We start from the raw sequence: 21,479 nt of genomic DNA, 5'->3' as shown, positions 1-21,479 counted from the left end.
TGCAAACTGCCTGCCCGTGTATCCTCCCACAAATGAATTACAGCCTGCCTCTGTTCGCACAGCCTCTGAACCATGTGCAGGGTGGAGTCCCACCTTGTTTCAACGTCGATAATTAGGCAGTGCTTTGGAAGGTGGAGCAATCGCTGCACATTCTGCATACGACTGGATTGTACGGGCGACCGGTGGATGTGCGAGCACAGTCTTCGCACCTTATGGAGCAGGGGTGTTAACTCTGGATAATTATTGAGGAAGCACTGCACCACCAGGTTCAAGGTGTGAGCCAGGCATGGTATGTGGCAGAGTTTTAAAAGGGCTATGGCTGCCACAAAATTCCAGCCATTATCACTAACTACCTTGCCTGCCTCAAGATGTAGACTGCCCAGCCATGACTCAGTTTGTCACTGCAAGTAGTCGGCTAGTACCTCCGCGGTGTGTCTGTTATCTCCCAAACACATCTTTAACACAGCCTGCTGACGCTTACCACTAGCTGTTCGATAGTGGGACACCTCGTGTGCAACACTGGTAGCTGCGGATGGAGTGCTTGTGCAACTGCTCTCTGTGGACGAGCTTTCGCTTCTGGAGGAGGAGGAGGAGGGTCGAACACCTACAGCCAACTGTTTCCTATACCGTGGGCTAGGCAGCACTGTCCCACCGCCGCTGTCCCCTGTGGACCCTGCATCCGCCACATTAACCCAGTGCGCAGTGATGGACACGTAACGGCCCTGGCTATGCCTACTGGACCATGCATCTGTTGTGAGGTGCACCTTTCCACTCACTGATTGCTTGAGTGCATGGACAATGTGGTCTTTCACATGCACGTGGAGGGTTGGGATGGCTTGTCGCGAAAAGAAGTGCCGACTGGGTAGGTCATAGCATGGTTGTCATGATCCATTTTTTGAATCTGTCAGATCTGGATCTCCTCATATATAAACCCTCTTTCCTTTTTGGTCGTCGGGGTTAATATGAGTTTTTGCCACCGGGGTTACTGCATGGAAACTGCATGTGTTTAATTATTTATGCAGGTGGTGACTTCTCCCCCTCCTTCCTATAAAAGGAGTTCAGGTGCTGCTAATCACTGTTGGTTATACACTTTCTCTTGGGAGACCAACCAAGCTGGAGTTCAGGAGCTGAGTTCTGTGGTGCTTCAGTTGTTTGCTGTTGTCAAGTGCTATCTCTGCTGTCCAGGAGCATTGCAGCAGAGCTGTTATGAATGAGTCTCCGAGGAGGGGAAAACAAAAAAGCAAGCTAAGCCCAGAAAACCGGAGAGGTTGGTAACTAGCGGATTGCAGACCCCTGATCCTAACCACAACAACTAGCAGTAGCCGTGGAGCGTGCCTACGGTGGTCCTAGATGCCTCGTCACGGCCGGAGAACTCAATAAGCCTAAAGAAAGGAAGGGAAAATCTAAACTGCCCCAGAGCAGACCCCAAAGCAATAGACAGCCCCCAACATGTATTGATGGTGAAACAAGATGAAAACACAGATACAGGTAGAAAGATAGGCTGAGCAAACGATGGGGCCCTCGCTAACTAGAAAGGACAGGAAAGAAAAGCTGCTGTCTGCAATCACGCAAAAAACCCTGCCAAAAAGAATGTCCAACACGCCTGATAGAAAAAGGCCCTGAAGTCGCTAGACTTCAAAATACTATATCAGCACTCAGGTATATTCTGAAGACAGAGCAAAAGAGATTAACTGATCAGAGACAAAATGGGGATTCAGCCCAGTCCCAGCCAGGGCTGGCTGAACACAAAAACTAAGTAAACCAGACAAAAACTCATAAGAACAATAGCAGAGAAAACTTAGCTTTAGGAAGGCAGGAACCAAACTGGAAACCAGGAGCCAGTCAGGAAAAATCACCAGCAAGAAACTAGGGAGTCGGCTGCCTTAAATCCAATCAGAAACTCCTGATGTCCAATCACAGTCCTCTTCCTCAGGTGGCCGGTCTCTGCCATTTAGATCAGCTTCATTACCTCCCTTCACCAACAGAGGGAGTCCAGATAGAGAACTCACTACTCCTCTGTCAGCACAGCCAGCTCCATAACCCTCACCAGAAGCCAGAGGCAAAGTCGAAAATAAGCTCACAACAAGAGCAAGCTAAGTTCCGGTTTATTTTTACCCTGTCTGTTGTATTTTTCCTTTGGGTTTTTTGGGTGGTACACTTTTTCCCAGTCTCACCTCCTGGGGAGGGGGTTGGGGGTTTAGCTCAGGGCTAAACAGGAGACAGGGACAGGTCGGGGACTTGGGCCTCACTACCTTTAAGTGTACCCCCAAGTTAAGGAAAGACAGGGCACCCCCTTAGCCTGAGGGGCAGTTCAGGGGCCCCGTTTCCACATCTTCTGTTTTACCTTTACTACCCCGTGACAGTGGTACTGCGTAGGCCATGAGCTCGCGGAAAGCTTTGCTTTCAACCAACTGGTAGGACATCATCTCTATTGAGATTAGTTTGGCAATGTGGGCGTTCAAAGCCAGTGTTCGCGGATGAGAGGATGAGTACTTTCTTGTCCTACTGAGAGTCTCTGGTAGGGTGAGCTGGACTTGAGAGCTGCATATGGTGGAACTAGCGGTGGACATGGCGGACAGAGAGGGTTGGTGATGGTGTTGGTGGTGTTGCTGAAGACCTAGATTCAGTCTTTCGTAGCAATAACATTGTGATTCCATGACTGCTTTGCCCTTTTGACGACACCTCGACATTTGTTGCTGGTGGTGTGCTAACCGGTGGGCTTACAGTGGGGGAAGCGATGTAGCGTTGCTGACTACCTTCATTCAGAGCAGGTGCACATGTGGTACGTGAGGTTTAGTAGTCCATTCACGCTTGCAAGTGCATGGTGGTTAAATGTCTAAGCATGCAACTGGTATTCAAATTTCTCAGATTTTTTCCTCGGCTAAAGGTCTTTGCGCACTTCTTACAGATAACCTTGGCCTGATCATTAGGATTTTGTTCAAAAAAATGCCCCACTGCACTCTTCCTACTATGGAAGACATTTTGAGACCTTGCACGCTGTGCTAATTTGACCATCTGGCCAAGCTGTCCTGCAACTCTTTTGGTTTTTGTAACATGTTTTTGGACTGCTACGGTCCTGCCAGATAGCTGTTGCGATGTCGTTGCCTTCTGCAGATCCTCCTCCTCTTCTGAGCTATTGGCAGCGGCACCCTCTTCCCCCAATGGATGCCAATCTGGGTCAACAACTGGGTCATCCATCACCTCCTCTTCAATTTCATGTGCACCTTCCTCTGTGTCACCGTGTAAGGTGGTATAGTATGTGGGAAGGGGCACCTGAGTTTCATCAGGGTCTGATTCTGCCTCAGTACACTGCGAGGACAATGTAGTGCTCTGAGTGAATGTACCAGCAGGAAAATCTAGCAGTGGCTGTGCATCAGTGCACTCCATGTCAGATTCATCTTGGACTGGGGAATTCACGATTTGACTTGCTAACCCAGGCATGGTAAGTAAAAAGAGCTAAATGGAGTAATCTGTAGTGTGGCCTGACACATTCTTCACTTTTGGTAGGGGTGAAGGACACAAGGAAAGGTGCTGGTCCTGACCAGGAGCCTCCAATGACGACTCACTGCTTTTATTTTTTGAAACTTCAGAAGAGGAGGCAAGACAGCTGGAGGCTGTGTCAGCAATGTAAGCCAAAACTTGTTCCTGAAGCTCTGGCTTTAAAAGTGGTTTACCTACTCCCAGAAAAGACAGCCTTCAAGGTCTTGTGGAGCCAGACGAAGACGCAGGCTCAACACCTCCTGCCTTAGGTGCTATTGTGCTTTTGCCACTACCAACTGATGCAACACCACCATCGGGACCAACTGGCAATGCCCGCCCACTTCCATGGTGTCTTCCACCCTACCAGCTCATTTTTGTGAAAATGTACCCAAAATACCACCAGCTATATGGTACTGTAAAACAAGGTAGAAGGTGTATCTACTATTGGTGAGAATTTGAATCTCACTATAGATTTGAGGATGCAGAACTATTGTCTCTGGCCCAGTAGAGATTACACCTCAATGTAACATGCTGAAATCTCACTATAGATTTGAGGACGCAGAACTATTGTCTCTGGCCCAGTAGAGATTACACCTCAATGTAACAGGCTGAAATTGGATGGTGTATGACAAGGTGTAGGGTGTCTATAGGATTGGTAAGATTTTCAATCTCACTATAGATTTGAGGATGCAGAACTATTGTCTCTGGCCCAGTAGAGATTACACCTCAATGTAACAGGCTGAAATTGGATGGTGTATGAAAAGGTGTAGGGTGTCTATAGGATTGGTGAGATTTTCAATCTCACTATAGATTTGAGGACGCAGAACTATTGTCTCTGGCCCAGTAGAGATTATACCTCAATGTAACAGGCTTAAATTGGATGGTGAAGACAAGGTGAAGGGTGTCTATAGGATTGGTGAGATTTTGAATCTCACTATAGATTTGAGGGCACAGAACTATTGTCTCTGGCCCAGTAGAGATTACACCTCAATGTAACAGGCTGAAATTGGATGGTGTATGACAAGGTGGAGAGTGTCTATAGGATTGGTGAGATTTTGGATCTCTCTAGAGATTTGAGGATGCTGACAATGATGCTCTCAGTCCAAGTATGGACGCAGGCAGCCTAATAAGCAGGACTGCTGCACAGTGCACACACAAAAGGGTGGAAAAATGAACCCTTGGTAACTGGGCAGAAAAGAGGAAGAAAAGTATTTTTGCTTTTAAAAAAGCAGTTTGCACAGCAGTGTGCAAACAGCAATGCAGCTATCAGGGAGCCTTATAAGGCAGCCTAATAACCAACAGAGCTGATGCACAAAAATAGAGCCTCCCCTGTCACTGCACACAAAGTGTTGTGTTGAAAGTGGAAATCGCTAACAGCAGAAGCAGTTTTTTGGTTCTTCTTCCCTGCCTAACGCTCTCCCTACAGAATCAGCAGCAGCAGCAGCTCTCCCAATGCTAAGATCGGCATAAGTAAGATGTTGGTTGGCGTTCACGCCCTTTTATAGCCCCTGTGATGCCACACAAAGCCAGCCAATCACTTGCAAGCCCTTCTCAAAGATGGTGGCGACCGATGCCTATGTCATCGCGTTGCCCACAGTGTGCGTTCTCCATCATTGGCTGAAAAAGGGCGCTGGAAGCATCTTTTGAAACGCGACTTTGGTGCTCGGGTCGCCGACCTCGTGGCCGACCTCACGCTATGGTCGGGTTTCGTTTCATGAAACCCGACTTCAGCGAAAGTCGGCGACTTTTGAATATGACTGACCTGTTTCGCTTAACTATAGTTGCAGTCGTTATTGGGAAAATTGAATTTTGCCTGTAGAATTCTGCCGATGGGCGACATTTTTTGTAGAAGGCTAGCGGCAGCAACAGCAAGGATACGAGCTCCGCATCATTATATGCGTTTAAGTTAAGAGCACAGAGATGACTTGGTGGTCTAGGGTACTTTTTTGTAAAATTACAACAGCCGGCCCATGATTCAGGATGAGGTTCAGGATAATGTGGATTGCGAAATTTATACTTATTCCAAACAAAGGAGATTACCAAATATTTACCCTAAATACTTATATGTAAATTTTTAAGTAGACACCTTAAACATGAAACCAAAAAAATTCTACTTAAGAAAAAAACTCCAAAGATAAATAATCATCAAATATTTAATTTTTATTTAGTCACAAAGACACCAACAGGATTTTAAATATAAAAAACAATAAAAAATTCCTACAGAGGAAGCAGATCAACATGCACAGTAGACAATGTAAGGGGTTTTAATTCCAAAAAAGGGTTTAAAAGATGTTGAAAAGCAGAGAAAAATATTTGTATATTTGTCTTATTTAATATAAAGTGCAATGCATATGTGCACATAATCAATTATCAATCTGCTTTTCACCATGATACCAGGAATCCATATTAACAATCTCTATTGCATGGCCAAATTATCATGATTAATACAAAAACCGTAAAGTGCATAATACAAATTCAATAAAGAATGACTAGGCCATCAGAATATAGGGTTAACCAAAGCTACCCACCAGGATTCATATATGCAAACGCTGGCACCTCACACTCCAATGCGTGTTTCACACGTAGTTTATTCAGGGAGTGAAAGAGAGAGAGAGTTATATGCATGCTGCTGGTGGTGCAAGTTTTAGGGCCTATTGTAGGAGGCAGTGGTGCACAGTTGAATGGCCCAATGATTGGAAAACGCAAGGATTAGTGAAGAATTTGGTGTTGTTGGAGCTACTACCAATTGTGATTGCTGTATCTACTTGGGGAGAAGAATTTAAGAACCAAACAAATCAGGTTTTATTGTGATAACATGGAGGTGGTAGCTCTTATTAAAAGGTAAACGTCTTCATCCCTCTTTTAATAAAATTGCTCAGGGAATTTGTCTTGCGCTGCCTACAACTGAATGCTTTGATTGTAGCAGTACATGTGGTGCCCCTGAGGTTTCAGTCGCCACAGAGGTACTGCACCTCCTCCTGAGGTGTGGTACCCCACTATCCAGGTAAGGTGGAGACACCTGACCACACTCCAACACTCACATCCCACACGCACACCAGTAGTGTAGCAGAGCAACCTTGGTGGCTCCCTGCTTGGAACACGAAGAGTGATGGGAAGTGGGTGGAGCTTAGACTGCACAAGAGAGCGGGAGAATATTAGGAAAGGGTCAGTCTGTGAGAGAAGATCCCCTGAGAGGGATGGAGTGAAGGAAGTGCTGCAGCAGACTCCTGTGACCTGGAGCTGCTGGCACAGGAAAGAGCCATAGAAAGCCTGATTCTTCAGAAGGAAGATAGTTTAGTGCAGAACGTAAGGAGAAGAGGAGAAGTAAGGACTAGGGTCAGAGCAGAGCCCTTCCTCAAGTTTGAAGCGCATGGCCGGGGTCCAGTCCCTGAGGTTGTATGGATACTGTTGTTCCTGCAGCAGAAACCGGAGGAATAGAAGTCGTCACCACTTTATTCCCATCTAAGACTTGGGGGCACAACAGCAACGTGGGTGAGCCGGGACATGATAGCAAGAAGTCCCCGAAGCAGGCTACAGCTGTCTGCCGTACAAGTAGAGTTCTAAGTAACATCAAGAAGGAGGAACTTGAGTTTAATACGCAACTACAAGTACTTCAGATTAGGCGCTAGTGTGGAGACGTTCATAGAAGGCACATGTTGGAGGAGTGCTGGAAAGGTGTTCTTTACCTTGCCTGGGAGTTGGCTGAGCCCCTGACCTGGAGGACACGGCACCTAAGCAGGCATCTGTGTGCACCAGACTGTGAGTAAAGCCTTTGGAACTACATGCCCTTGTGTCCTCTACTTATTCTTGCGCCTTGCACCCGGCTCTGCTACATCTACTTCTTTACATCATCTCCCCACTTGCCAACCTCATCTACTCTGCCCTGGGACTACAGCTCCACCTGTGGGGAGCTTCAACATCATTGCTGCACCACACCACCTGTCCCAGAGAAGCAACTCTGCAGCGCTGGTCAAACCGACCAGAAACCACAGATGGCGTCACGAATCATCTCAACAACTTTATCCTCATCACTCTACCCCTTTTACATTGACCGCCTGAGGCCACGGACCGGGTCACTGCCACTGTGACATCTCCCATTGAAGTCAACGGGCCCGGCCCCGAGTACCCCACGACCTCTGGGGCGAGTCATACATGTTCCGGGAATTGAGAATTCTATTGAAGATTCTTTATCTCAATTTCAGTGAGATCGCTTTCGTAAATTGGCCCCAGAGTCTCAGTATTCGGTATTGGAGTCCCCAATACACCTGTGGGGGCTGGTTATCGAGGAGCAAGAAAACTGATTCAGGAATCGGTTGCTGACCATACGTTGGAGTCTTATGAATCGGCTTGGTGAGTATGGATAAGCCGATTAATGTATTGGGGTGAGGTCATTTCGGATAGGTATAGAATGTTTGCAGTTTTGTTTTTTATTAAACAAGCAGAGGAAATGCGTTGGTCCATAGTCAAAATCAATAATTTTTGAGTGGCATTGGCTTTTGGTTTTAAACTTTGGGGACAGAAGGAGGTGACTAAAGAATTTATGGTCAAATAGGCTTTAAAGGATTATAGAAAGGGTCAGGTATTATACGATAACCAACGTCCAGTTTCATTTGACGTTTTGGAATGACTAGAAGGGCAGTTGGTATTTGTATTTCTGAGCTTGAGACTGTGCCATTTAGGTTAGCTTTTTCATTAGCCTTTTTCAGGGCTCTGAGAGTGGGGTAATTAGTGTCGCCCTATAAAAATAAAGGTGGAGGTTTGTTATGGGAAGAGGTTTGTTGTTCGGACAGAATAATGCAGCCTTGGAATAGAAAGTCAAAACTTATCAGGCTGGGAGACACAGAAGGGTTTTGTTGGGGCCAGTGGCTGGTTCAGTGATGAGCCCATTATACTGTTTTAAGGAATACCAGCAACTTGTGAGGGATAAGAAGGGACCCTTGCTGTGACATGAAGATAGGTTTTTTATTTCCCAATATGAATTCACAGCTGTCAAGTGAAATTGTTTAGCGAAGGTGGGATTGAATTCGTCTTGTTTTGCCTCCCATTCTTTTTGAATAGGTGCAGCGACTGCGGCGGCAAACAGAGGCCTTAGGCCAGAAGAAATGCAAGGGAGAGGAAGGTGGAGCTCTGTTCGTTATAAGTCTTATATTACTCATTAAGATGTTGGGGCGGTTGTTGTTTTTTAAGGTAGGCATGAAAATTGGCTGATAATTCGAAGTGTGTTAACTTGGTTTCTTCTATTACAGATGGAGGCCGAAGTTTTGCCTGGCATTTTGGACATTCGTACGTTCATTGGGGGCATGCCATGCTGCTATCAGGAAAGGCAGCTAGATTTTCATAGAGATGCCCTAATTGTTAGATTGCTTGGATTTAGAGGTATGGTGTGGAGCAAGGTTTTACCCAAATTGCATAAGGCCGCACATTTTGATAGGATGCCAAATATACTAGCTCTGCATGTAGGAGGCAATGGTTTAGGTGTAAGAGCGGTTAGAGAATTGATAAAATTTATTTGTTTTGATCTCGTGAAGCTCAGGTTGGTATCTCTAAAAACGGTGGTAGTGTGGTCAGACATACTGCCTAGAAGGACTTGGTGAGAAGCTAGATCCCAAAAAGGTATTAATAGGGTGAGGGTAAAACTGAATAAGGGTATCGTGGGTTTTGTAGCATGTAATGGAGGCGTTTGTGTATGACATCACAACTTGGAAAAGAGTGAGGGGAATTTTTGGTGAGGCAATGGGGTACATCTGAATGCGATTAGAATTACCTTATGGGCACTCTCCATTCATGGAGGGATGTAGCGTGCGCTGGAGCTGGTGCAAGGCTCGTGCACTTGAGGTGTCAGAGTGCGTTTGCTGTGGCGATGGGGGGATCTTTGGGGTTGGTGGAATTTATTATGGAGAGAATTTACAGAGATGGAATTACTGATTGACTGATCTGGCAATTAATGGGGCTCTGAACTGGGGTGTACCCTGGGAACCAATGGTGCTGTTCTTTTACCACTGATTGTGGTATGGTACCCTCAAGCTTGGGGTTACAGCCGAGGGTAAAATTATTCTATTGAAAAATACTTGGAGCCCCAAGGATCTCCCCCAATTCTTTAATCTGTTATAATAATAATAATAATAATAATAATAATAATAATAATAATAATAATAATAATAATAATAATATATGGCAGCTGTGGCCAATTATATCCAAAAAGAAAGTCTCCTGTGTATCATTCTTATAAGTTAAATGGTATGGGGAGAGTGGGGATAGGGAAGAAAGGTAATTAATATAGGGGATGGTTGCACTGGAACGGTTTGGGCAATACACTGTCCTGTGACCAACCCTGTTAACTCATTTTGCAGTCAGCAATAGACAGTGTAATACAGCAGCTATAGGAGGCAGTTAAACATTTTTAATGAAACCAAATTGAAAAAATGATTTTTATCCCCAATTGTATATATTTAAGAAAAAATGTTCAAAAAGGTGGACCACCCCTTTAAGGTAATTTGGAAATAGTGGTTGTGAAACAACTTCCTGAATTTATATGGTATGAACTAATAGAAAATATTAGTAGTAGCAATGGTAATTGCTGGGCCATATCATTACGAGCCTAAAATTGCCATATTGTAATAAATCAGTTTAAATTAAAAAAAATACTCAGCTTCATGCAGGTAGAAAATGAATAATGTATGCTTATTATAGTGCTATTCCAACAGTAATATACCGGATGATGCCCCATCGTTCATAATAACATTAGAAAGATGGAATAGTAATTGCCAGAATCCTATTGTTGATAATCACATTAGATTGAAAGATAAAGTATTGTGACTGACAGATCACCACTGTGAACAAGCTGAAGCATTCTGCTACCCCGCTAACACCATCAGCTGTTGTTTGTGCATATGCAGGGTTTGATGTTGGGATCCAACAGAAAAAGCTAGCGGGAATTTTCTGCAAATACTAAGGAGGGAATATCCTGAATTACAAATTAACATATGTAACTCCGGTGTGACCTGAGAAGCCTCTGATGCTTTATTTATGTTCAAGCTTGAAAACGAGAGAGAATTAGATGCTGGGAAAGCTCACGGAAGGAATAAAATATGTGCAGTTTGATAAGATCATGCTGCTCGGAACAATAAACCACTGATATTAGATCACAGACAGATTGGCTTTATTGTCAGTTAAAATTTAGAAATACCTGGAAGCTTGGGATAAAAGGTTTCTCTCATTGTAAGAAGAATTATCATTCCATCCAGTATAAACAGCACTGGCATTAAGCTTCTCTTAACTACTGACTTCAAAATGGATATTTGCCAAAATCATATTAATTTGTAACATATTGGCCCTGATTCATCAAGACCGGCATTGTTGACGCCAGAAGCTACATTCCGCAATGACTTTGACAGCCAATGACACAAGACTTGCGTCTGGAAATTGTGGATGGTTTATGCGCCCTGATTGGCTGCCGGAATCTCCACACATTAAGCTAACTAAAAAAAAAAAAAAAAGAGTCCGCTGCTCCTCAGACCTCTCCCCACCCCCTTCCCTCATCAAACACATCCCCCCGCTCATCATACTGCACCACTATCCTAGCCAAAGTCCAAACAGAGGCATAAGTGGAAACTCGATCATTTACAGAACTTTGGCTGAATTTTGCTGATTTTGAGGAAAATGCTGGGGAATCCGAGCACAAATCCGAATGTGCAAGGATCGCGCCGACTTTGAAATTGGCGAACCTTTTCCGAACAAGTTCGCTAATCTCTAGTGGTTAGCACTGCAGCCTTGCAACACTGGGGTCCTGGGTTCAAATCCCACCCGCCAAGGACATCTGCAAGGAGTTTGCATGGGTTTCCTCTGGGTAGTCCGGTTTTCTGCTACATTGCAAAGACATACTGATAGGGAATTTAGATTGTGAGCCCTAATGGGGACTGCGATGATGATGTCTGTAAAGTGCTGCGGAATATGATAGCGCTATATAAGCAAAGCATAATAAATAAATAATAAATTAATACATGCTTCAGACATATTGTGGGTAGGTCACTGATTAGCTCTTTTTCACTCCTGTTCATCCTTGATTCCAGTTTCAAATTTTTTAATGGAGACCTTCATGGAATGCACACTAGGTGCAGGGCAAAACTGCAGCGTAACGATAGCCTTAGGCCTCTTTCACACATCAGGTTTTCGCCGTCAGGCGCGATCCGGCGCTTTTGACAGAAACCGGATCCGGCGAAATGCAATGCCGGATCCGGTTTCCCCCCCATTGACTTGCATTTGCGCCGGATCGCGCCGGATGGCCATGCGTTTCATCCGGTTTTCGCCGGATCCGGCAATGTGTCGCAATGTGTCGCGATCCGGCGTCTGGAAAAAACGTCTACTGTAACGTTTTTTGTCGGATCCGGCGCGTCCGGCTTTTTCACACAATGAAAGCCTATGAGCGCCGCAATGCGCCGGATCCGGCGAAAGCCTGATCCGGCGGCCGGATCCGTTTTTTTGGTCTGAGCATGCTCAGTAGCTCTGCCCACAAGACATATATAAAAGCAAGACAGTGGGACCCACAGCCACACCCAACATGCCACCCAAGACAGCAACCAGGCGCAGGAGAAGGCAGGAGACATCTGCAGCAGCACCATCAGCACCACCCCAATTGGAGCAGCATGCTGAACAACGGGAGGGGAGTCCAGCAGCAGATGAGAGACGGTAATTATCAAATCACCCATTCCTCCAAACTAGGGCTATTGAATATCAAGATATTCATTGGCCCTTTGTTTCTCTTTATTCAACAGCCGCCCAATAGATGCAGCAGCAGCAGCAGCAGCAATGGCAGCAGCTGGAACACCACCCACAGACATGGAGTGTGGCCACCAGGAAGACAGCACATCATCTTCTGGGAGCCCTCCCTCGCATCGTCAGCGTTTGACGGTAAGTTTTTATTTCCAAAATCCATCTTCTCTGTAATATATGTCTATTCATGGCCTTTTATTTCAAAACAGGAATCACAAGATGAAGAGGAGCTCCCAGAAGAAGAAGGAAGGGGTGGACAGACACCTGGAGTGGGCTCACAATTCGTAAGTTTTTTGCATCAAACGCAGAAACACAACATCACACTACACACAACACATAGAAAACAATGTTCTGCAGACCACACACAGCAAACAAATGCCTACATCCAAAGACATAACTTTTTTTGTTTTCTTCTCTAGTCTTCCCAATCTGGTGCTTGGCCAAGAGGTGCTCGCAGTGCCTCCCAGGGTCGTCGGCGACAGCAACGCGGCGGTCACCAGCGTGTAAGTATAAATATTTTTGCTTTGTTTTTTTGCACTTTTTATTTCATTTCTTTTGTGGAGGCTAATTATGTTATTTTTGTATTTTTCTTTAACAGCCTTCACAGCGTGCTCCCGACTCTGACGTTGAGGATGGAGGGATTGATGTGGACCGCCTCATCGATCTCGTCAGAGAAAGGGAGCCGCTCTGGAATATGGCTGACCGCCGCCACGCTGACCTGATCGTTACCCGACGACTCTGGGAGGAAATCTGTTCGCTCCTTGTGGGCCGCTGGGAGGACCTCGATGTTCGGGCCCAGATTACAGAGCGTAAGTATATACAGTACCGGTTGCTTGATTTAAACCAGTGTTTCCCGAACTCCAGTCCTCGTGGTCCCCACGGATCATGTGTTCAGGATTTCTATTTACTATGGAAATCCTGAAAACATGACCCCTGGGGACCATGAGGACTGGAGTTTGGGAAACACTGATGTTGTATACTAACCACTCCTTTCTCGTTTCAGGGAACAGAATTGTGAATCGGTGGCGGTCTGTGAGAGATCGTTTCAAGAAGGAGTTCAATAAAGAGATGCGGGCCCTGAGTGGATCTGGAGGACGCAGGAGCAAGTACAAGTACGCAGAAGCCCTGTCGTTCCTCCGGGAAACAATGGTCACCAGAAGGTAAATATTACACACCACATGTGAAAAAAAATGTTAGATGTAAATTTTTTTTTCAGCCAGGGCCATACCATGTCAGTATTTTAATTGTTTTTTTTTCTCTTTATTCCACAGCACGGTGAGCAGCACTCGGGAGCCGGCACGATTGGACCCTTCTGAGGCGATCCCTGAGGAGACCGGCACCGAGGGACACTTCGACCGCCCCGGTACATCTGCACCTTCCCAGCCTTCCCACACATTCGACCCATCTGTCCCATCCACCAGCACAGGAGCATCGTGGCCGCCTACATTACATGAAGCTGCTGGTGAGGAGATCGCTTTCCCTTTACCCCACCCTTCTGCCCCTGCCGCCTCTAGTACACCTGCGGGTACTGGGCGGCAGCGGCAGAGGGGTCAGGAAAAGACTTATGCGCCAGAGTTCTTGCATCTGAATGCATCTTTCCAGAACTGTCTAAAAGTCTTGTCAGAGCAAATCTCCGCAGGCTATCAGCAGATCAACTCCAGCATTCTGGAGGTGAAGACACTTCTGCAAACCATGCATTCAGAAGCAAGATCTTCGCCAAACCACACCTTTTTCAGGTCTGTTGTGGAGCGCATGGAAACGCTCTCTCCTGCCCAGCAGATGCATGTAATGCATTCATGCCATGCTGCTCTCCAGCAAGTTACCTCCCAACCTCCTCCTCCTCCCACCACAGTAGTTCCTCCACCTGCACCCCCTCCAGCCACTTTCCATCCTCCCCCTCCTATTACATCTACACCCCCTCCAGCCACTTTCCATCCTCCCCCTCCTATTACATCTACACCCCCTCCAGCCACTTTCCATCCTCCCCCTCCTATTACATCTACACCCCCTCCAGCCACTTTCCATCCTCCCCCTCCTATTACATACCATCCACCTCCAGCCACTTTCCATCCTCCCCCTCCTATTACATACCATCCACCTCCCCAGCACCATCCACCTCCCCAGCACCATCCACCTCCCCAGCACCAGCCACCTCCCCAGCACCAGCCACCTCCCCAGCACCAGCAACCTCACCAGTACCAGCAACCTCCACAGTACCTGCAAACTCCCCAGTACCAGCAACCTCCCCAGTACCAGACATCTCCCCACTTCCAGCAACCTGCCCCGTACCAGACATCTCCCCACTTCCAGCAACCTGCCCCGTACCAGACATCTCCCCACTTCCAGCAACCTGCCCCGTACCAGACATCTCCCCACTTCCAGCAACCTGCCCCGTACCAAACTCCTTCCCCATACAACTTGCCATCAACATCATCTGCTCCTACAGTCCCTGCCCAACCCTCCACTCCACCACCCACCACCTCTTCTGCTTCCCACATGTCCACCCATTCAGTAGTTTTTTCCACACCTTCACCTCTAACTGTTCCTTCCCCACAACGATCCCAGTCCTCTCTCCACACTCCCAGTGTCGAAGTGTCCCGCAGCCCCTACAGCAGTATTTCCACCACACACTACACAGAATTATAATGTGTGTATTTAAATAAAAATGACCAGTTTTATGGTTTCAGTTTTATAGTTTCAAATTTTTATTAAACATGTTTATTAAAATTTTAAAAAAGTTTACTAAAAAAAACATTTTTCAATAAAAGTTAAATTATTTTACACTGGTTGTCTGTCATTTCTTTCTGCGGCGAAAAAGGTTAAATACAGGGTATTTAAAAGGTGAAATGGTATTCAAAACTAGGTATATAACTGTGGGTAAATTTTAGCTTTTTGCCACAGTTGTGTTCCTGGTTGTGTTTGAAGCAAAGTATTTCACCTAAAAAGTTGTGTTTATTGTTGGTGATTTCCGAACAATGTACACAACTTTTGTTAAAAGGTGAAATACTTTGCATAAAACACAACCAGGTACACACCTGTGGCCTAAAGCTAAAAATAGAGACCATGACAAGGTAGCCAACTTTGGTTGGCAAAGGTATATACTGTTGGTACAGAAGGTACACAAGTTTGGTTAGGGCACAAATCTTTCACACTCTGTCATCCTGCCAGTGTACTCTGCCTTGAGGTGACATAAAGTATAGTGCAAAATTGTCCCTCATTACTGAAACCGTCACAGAACTTCTAGTGGTAATGTCATGGTAATCTTGCAAGGTGGTTTCTTCAGAGGTGTCCTCAATGGAAATGGGTTCCTTGCATATAACAAAATTGTGGAGTACCACGCACGCTTTGATCACCTCGTCCACAGTTTCTGTCTTGAGGTTGATCGCAGTCAATAGGACCCGCCATTTGGCTGTCAGAATACCAAAGGTACATTCAACCATTCTTCTTGCTCTTGTGAGGCGGTAATTAAAAATGCGTTTTGGTCTTGTCAATCCTCTGCTAGAGTACGGTTTCAAAAGGTGTTCTGACAGCTGGAAGGCTTCATCCCCTACACAGACAAATGGCATAGGTGGACCAGATGTTTGCGGCAGCGGTCTAGGTGGTGGGAACTGGAAGGTGTTTCCATACAGTTTACGCCCCATGGCAGACAGTTTGAAAACTTGAGAGTCATTGGAGCGGCCATAGGCCCCAATATCAACCGCAATAAATTTGTATTCCGCGTCAGCGATGGCCATGAGGACAATTGAAAAATATTTCTTGTAATTGAAATATTCCGATCCAGATCCAGCTGGCTTTACAATGCGGATATGTTTCCCGTCCACAGCGCCCAAGCAGTTTGGAAACTGACATATCTGTTGAAACTTGTCAGCAATTTCAATCCACCTCTCTGTTGTGGGCTCTGGTAAAAACTCTTCAGCTAAGGAGTCCCACAGTGCACGGCATGTGTACTTCACAATTCCAGATATGGTGGAAATCCCGAGTCTGTACTGGAAATGCAGTGACGAAAGGGATTCTCCAGTTGCAAGAAATCTGTGGGGAATTAACAAACAATAAATTAGTTTTAAATCACAGCATTACATACCAAAACTGACCTAACACTTGGAGATACAAATTACCACCAACAAGATTGCAGTGAAAGTGTGCTCTGATACGATCATATCCAATAAATGTGGCTTACCTTAAAGTCACCATCAGACGCTCTGCAGGTGAAACGGAGAAGCGGCAATAGGTGTCCGCTTTTCTTATGAGGTGTGCAATGCGCTCCACCAAGTAATCAAAATTCTCCATTTTCATCCTAACATATCCAAAAAATTTATCCGGGTTTCGTCGAAGGTCCATGCATAGTGTAGAATAGACCCCACGCGTCATTCTCTTGGCTGTGATGGGGTGGATCCACAAACGTCGTCTACGATGCCTGATGCGCTGCTGTCTCGCTCTCTCCTTCTCCAGAACAATCACCCTCAAACGATTTGCCTCCGCTGTAAAATCCGCCAAATTCTTCAAAATATTTCCAATGACAACATCCATCTTCGCCAGTAAACTTGCTCTTCTCTCCAACCTGCACTTTCTCCTCTACAACCTGTCAAAGAAGGGCTGTAGGAACATGCTATATATAGTTTTCCAGTAGCCAATCCCGTTCGGAAGGCCACAAGGGTCAATTTTAAAAACCGGATCCGGCGTAATCCGTCGAAAAACGGATAGAAAAATGGATGAACCGGATGAGACGGATCCGGTTTTGTCTGTCAAGAAAAAGACGGATCCGGCAGAAAACCGGATCCGTCACATCCGGTTTTACTAAACATTTGCCGGATCCGGCGTTCCGGCACAACGCCGGATCGCGCCTGACGCCGAAAACCTGATGTGTGAAAGTAGCCTTAGGTTCACATGAGCGTAATTTCAAGTCTGTATATGGACCTTATGCCCGGTCTAGAGGTGGGAATGCCAACCTGAACTTAAAGCTTTATATTTGTCAATGAGGCTGTAAGTTCAGGTCAGTAGACGTCCAGCCAGTCCAGGCATTGTGATCTGTGTACAGATTGTGATGCAAGCTCATGTGAACCTGGCCTTACTCTTATTTCAAACAATAAGCATTGGTTAACTGGATTTCCCAAAATTTTATGCCAGCATGTGGATATGATACACATGAAATAATAAATAGTAATTAATAAATAAAAACACTTTATATGACATAAATACGTACCATAACAAGCAATATTGAGTGTATCTTCCAAGGATAAAAAAAAGAGTCTTGGAAAAAGCTGTCGCTTCTGTTCTAAGTGAAGGCGGACAGCTCGTTGACAGCGTTCAAGTTTATAATTCAGCATCTCTAGAAGAGACTGCAAACCTAGAAAAGCAAAAGAAAAGTATTATATTATCTAAAAGTAACACTAATCATCTCAAAGAGATTGTCCAGCTCTTGAGAATTTTGTGTTACACAAGATCTTTAGTACTAGTACACTGAAAGATTCTTGCTGACGACAGATACAGAAAAAAATGTTAAGACCTCATACTTCTCACCTGTGATTGCTTGTGACAATGTAACATTAATATGCTCATAAAGAGCTCACTCTATTTTTTTTCTTTTTATAGATATCTGCATTAATGAGCTTGGTAGCCAGACCTCCAAACTGACAGCTCTTCCGCAAACGGATACGTCAAAGACTCTCAAAACGCAAGAGATCTGTGCTGCTAATGTGTTAGGCCGGCTTCACATTTGCGTTCGGCAGAGCTGTGGAGTGCTGCGTACTTCCTCCGTGAAGCTCCGCCCACTGCCGCACCTCCTCCAGTCAGCTCTGCCTACGTCTGCATGAGGCCTGCATACCTATCTTTAACATTGGGTGTGGATGTATTCAGATGCATTCGCTTGTGTCATTTTGACGCTGCGGAGACCCGCGTTGAACGCAACATGTTGCAATTTGTTGTGGTCGTCACATCGCCAAAATGACGCATGCGGATGCATCCGCATGGCCTGCTTACCCAATGTTAAGGATAGGTACGCAGGCCGCATGCAGACGTAGGTGGAGCTGACCAGAGGAGGTGCGGTAGTGGGCGGAGCTTCAAAGAGGAACTACGCAGCCCTCCGCAGCTCTGCCAAACGCTAGTGTGAAACTAGACTTAGACTTGTTACTACAAGAATATTGTCTATACTTTCCATAATTTATAGATTATAAATATAGATTATAGAAATTTGAAGTCATTAGTAAATTACTGAGCACACATCACTTTGTTTTTTGGTGATTTTGTGCCATTTGTGTTCAAAGCATGCTGTAGGTCTGTCATTTCTCCATCCGTAGGGTTCTCTATGGGAACTCAAACTTCAGGAAAAAATGTACAAACGTATTAAATGTAAAAAAAACATGAACACATGCCATATTTACATGCATTTTATAATGTGTATGCCCACCATTGTACACCATTTTAAATATACATGCCGGCCCTGAGTTTCACCTTTGAATTACAAGTCTGACAAGAGACACATCCCTAATAGCTCCTATAATGCAGCGGGACAGTTCACAGTTTTTCATTAGTACAATATAAGTAAAGCAATGAATCGATGTTGTTCAACTTTATATGCAGAATTTTTCTTTTTTATGTAAACGATACAATGGTATTCAGAGTAGAAGATCTTTAGCACATATTTTCCTTTACACTTTTCCTTTTACACTTTTAAAAAACAGTGGCTCTCAAACTTTTCCTGCAATGTAAAATAACAAAGACAGAAAGTACTCACCCTTCCCCCACTCCAGCCCTGGCTTACCACCACTTCTCTGGAGTCTGAGTTTTGGCTGCAGTGGTGACATCACATTGACAACACACATCACCTCTGCAGACAATCAGTCGGCTCAGCGGTTCATGCAATCGATGTGATTGACTGCAGCAGTGATGTGGGCTGTTGACAAGATTGTCACTGCTGCAGCTAAAACACAGAAAGGAGCTAGTGCTGGAGCAGGAGAGGATGAGTATTATCTATCTCTGCTTTTTTCCAATAGAGGATCTTTTGGGTCCAATTTTCTAAAAGCTGATTGACAAACAAGATGGGTTAACCCACTCACCTCTTCGTGTACAGTTCTGCAATATGTTTGGATTCTCCTCAACTGACTTCATTAACCGGCAAAAATGGTGATGTACATCAGCAAACAAATTGGCTTCTCTGGGCATGGCTATGCGAAATGCTAATGTAGAGAAAACCTATGGATAGTAAAGTAAAAGAATGAAAAATTACTAATTTTATGTAGTGCTGGAGAGCATCAGGTTTGAGAACACATGTAAGATATATTTTAGGACGAGGATAGATAGATAGATAGATAAAATAAATAGATCAATGGTAACTTAAACATATTTAATAAGAAATGATAAAAGTAGTATGAGCCATGATGGTCATTACTTGATCTACGGTTGCCCTGACAACCAGTGCCTCCTCGCAACTGAGTCATGGCCATGCCAATGATTTTATGGAAAGGACGCTCCCATTTCTTTCACCACCTTGTAAATGCTGCAATCGATTATGATCATAAATTTTAGAGGGCTAAACTGGATGTTACAGCACGAGCTTGGCTATCAGTTAAGCAAAGTTCCCAGTGGTGATTGTGAGGGCACGGCACATGTGCCTTCACAATCACCTAAACCTACCGGTCTATTTTCAGGAACTCCCTGCAAAATGGAACATACTGGTACATACTCCAAACAGAAATCATCACGGAAGGTGCCGTGAGGACCCAAGAAGTGAAAAACAATGATATTGATAAAAATATAAGTTTTTATTGATTATTGATTAAAAATAACATAATTATGTTATAATTAGTTCCCCCACCGCCGCCCGACAGCACTGTTTCGCATAAGTTGCTTCTTCCCAGGGCGTTCTGGGACTGGGAAGAAGCAACTTATGCGAAACAGTGCTGTCGGGCGGCGGTGGGGGAACTAGGTTCACCAGCTTTCAGCCTTTTCAGCGGCCTCATCCTTCAGTGGCCAGCGACAGGTAAAATCCTATCACAATTATTGTACCTCATTCATCCATGGTATTATTTCTTGCTGTGCCCCCTTTCTTCGGACATAACTCCCGCTAATCTATTCCCTCCCCAGCCATCCCCTACACTTAGGCCAATTCCTCCTTTCCCTTTTTGTAGTGCCCCTAGCACCTAATTTTGGCAAGTTCTTTGTAACTGCTGTTGGAACATAGGCCTCAAATACATTGCATTTTTCTGGCTTTGGAGGGATTCTTTCTGATTCTTTATGATTTTTGGATATACTTGAAATAGCTATTTGCACATTGTGGAGATACCATATACCCTTCTTGCTGGTTTTTCCTTACCCCCCATGTTGGAGACCATTAGTCCTGTCTTTTTAATATAATTATGTTATTTTTAATCAATAATCAATAAAAACTTATATTTTTATCAATATCATTGTTTTTCACTTCTTGGGTCCTCACGGCACCTTCCGTGATGATTTCTGTTTGGGACATGTTTTTTGAAGTGACTACTGCCTCTTTGACTTAGGATCATGGGTATAAATACTGGTACATACTGCCCAATGTTGGGAAGAGATTCAATTCAAGTAACTTTAATAAAGAATAAAACAAAGGATGAAAAGTAAAAACCTCTTCCATCTGCGTCCATTTCTCCTGAACAGACAGCCATAGCTGGACAGCAGTCTCAATAACTTGCAACTTCTTTTGCCATTTTGTCACATCATCAAGGAAGGATCCAGCTTCTGCATGGGGTTGTATGCTTGTCAACACCAACTGATGATGTTCCAGCTCTTCAAATATAGCTTCTGTATTTCTGATGAGCAGAACTTTACCAAACTCCTAGTGGTATATGCACATAGTTATCGATCATATATACATGGAATATCAGTATAACAAGTTGCAGTAAGTTATACCTCAACAGAAGGTATACAGTTGTACCGGTTGTAACAATACTTTGTAGAAACAGATCATATATTTACCCATCAAGCATTTCATTGTGAAGTAAAACTTAATGTGAATAGATGCATTTTAAATTATTTTTTTGCATATAAGCAGGGTACAATAAAAGAACAAATCATTTATTTTGTCGTGTAAAAACATTTTCAGTAGTTTCTAAAACACAAATGCATTTATTTGGCAGAATTTTAGAACAGAAAGGCATAAAGGAATGAGAATATGAAGTACATGAACAAAGGGGGAAGGGAAGGAGTATGGCAGTTACACCCACCCTAATTTAAATGATGTCTTAAAAGAATATGCTTCT

General features: G+C 44.6%; 1 protein-coding gene across 1 annotated transcript in view; it reads right to left on the bottom strand.

The window, feature by feature from the left end:
• The window catches only part of LOC141086031 (uncharacterized), a 971,752-nt gene that overhangs the window by 783,449 nt on the left and 166,824 nt on the right, over positions 1-21,479 (bottom strand). The window contains exons 31-33 of the mRNA XM_073571764.1: positions 20,846-21,055; positions 19,302-19,437; positions 17,450-17,593 (exon numbers count right to left, since the gene is read on the bottom strand). Coding sequence (XP_073427865.1) covers positions 17,450-17,593; positions 19,302-19,437; positions 20,846-21,055 — 490 coding nt within the window. The remainder of the gene's footprint in view (positions 1-17,449; positions 17,594-19,301; positions 19,438-20,845; positions 21,056-21,479) is intronic.

Source organism: Dendrobates tinctorius, unplaced genomic scaffold, assembly GCF_039654945.1.
Source record: "Dendrobates tinctorius isolate UK_male_01 unplaced genomic scaffold, ASM3965494v1 ptg000007l, whole genome shotgun sequence".
Classification (NCBI taxonomy): domain Eukaryota; kingdom Metazoa; phylum Chordata; class Amphibia; order Anura; family Dendrobatidae; genus Dendrobates; species Dendrobates tinctorius.
The sequence above is the reverse complement of the archived record's forward strand: the minus strand, read 5'-3'. Positions and strand labels throughout refer to the sequence as shown.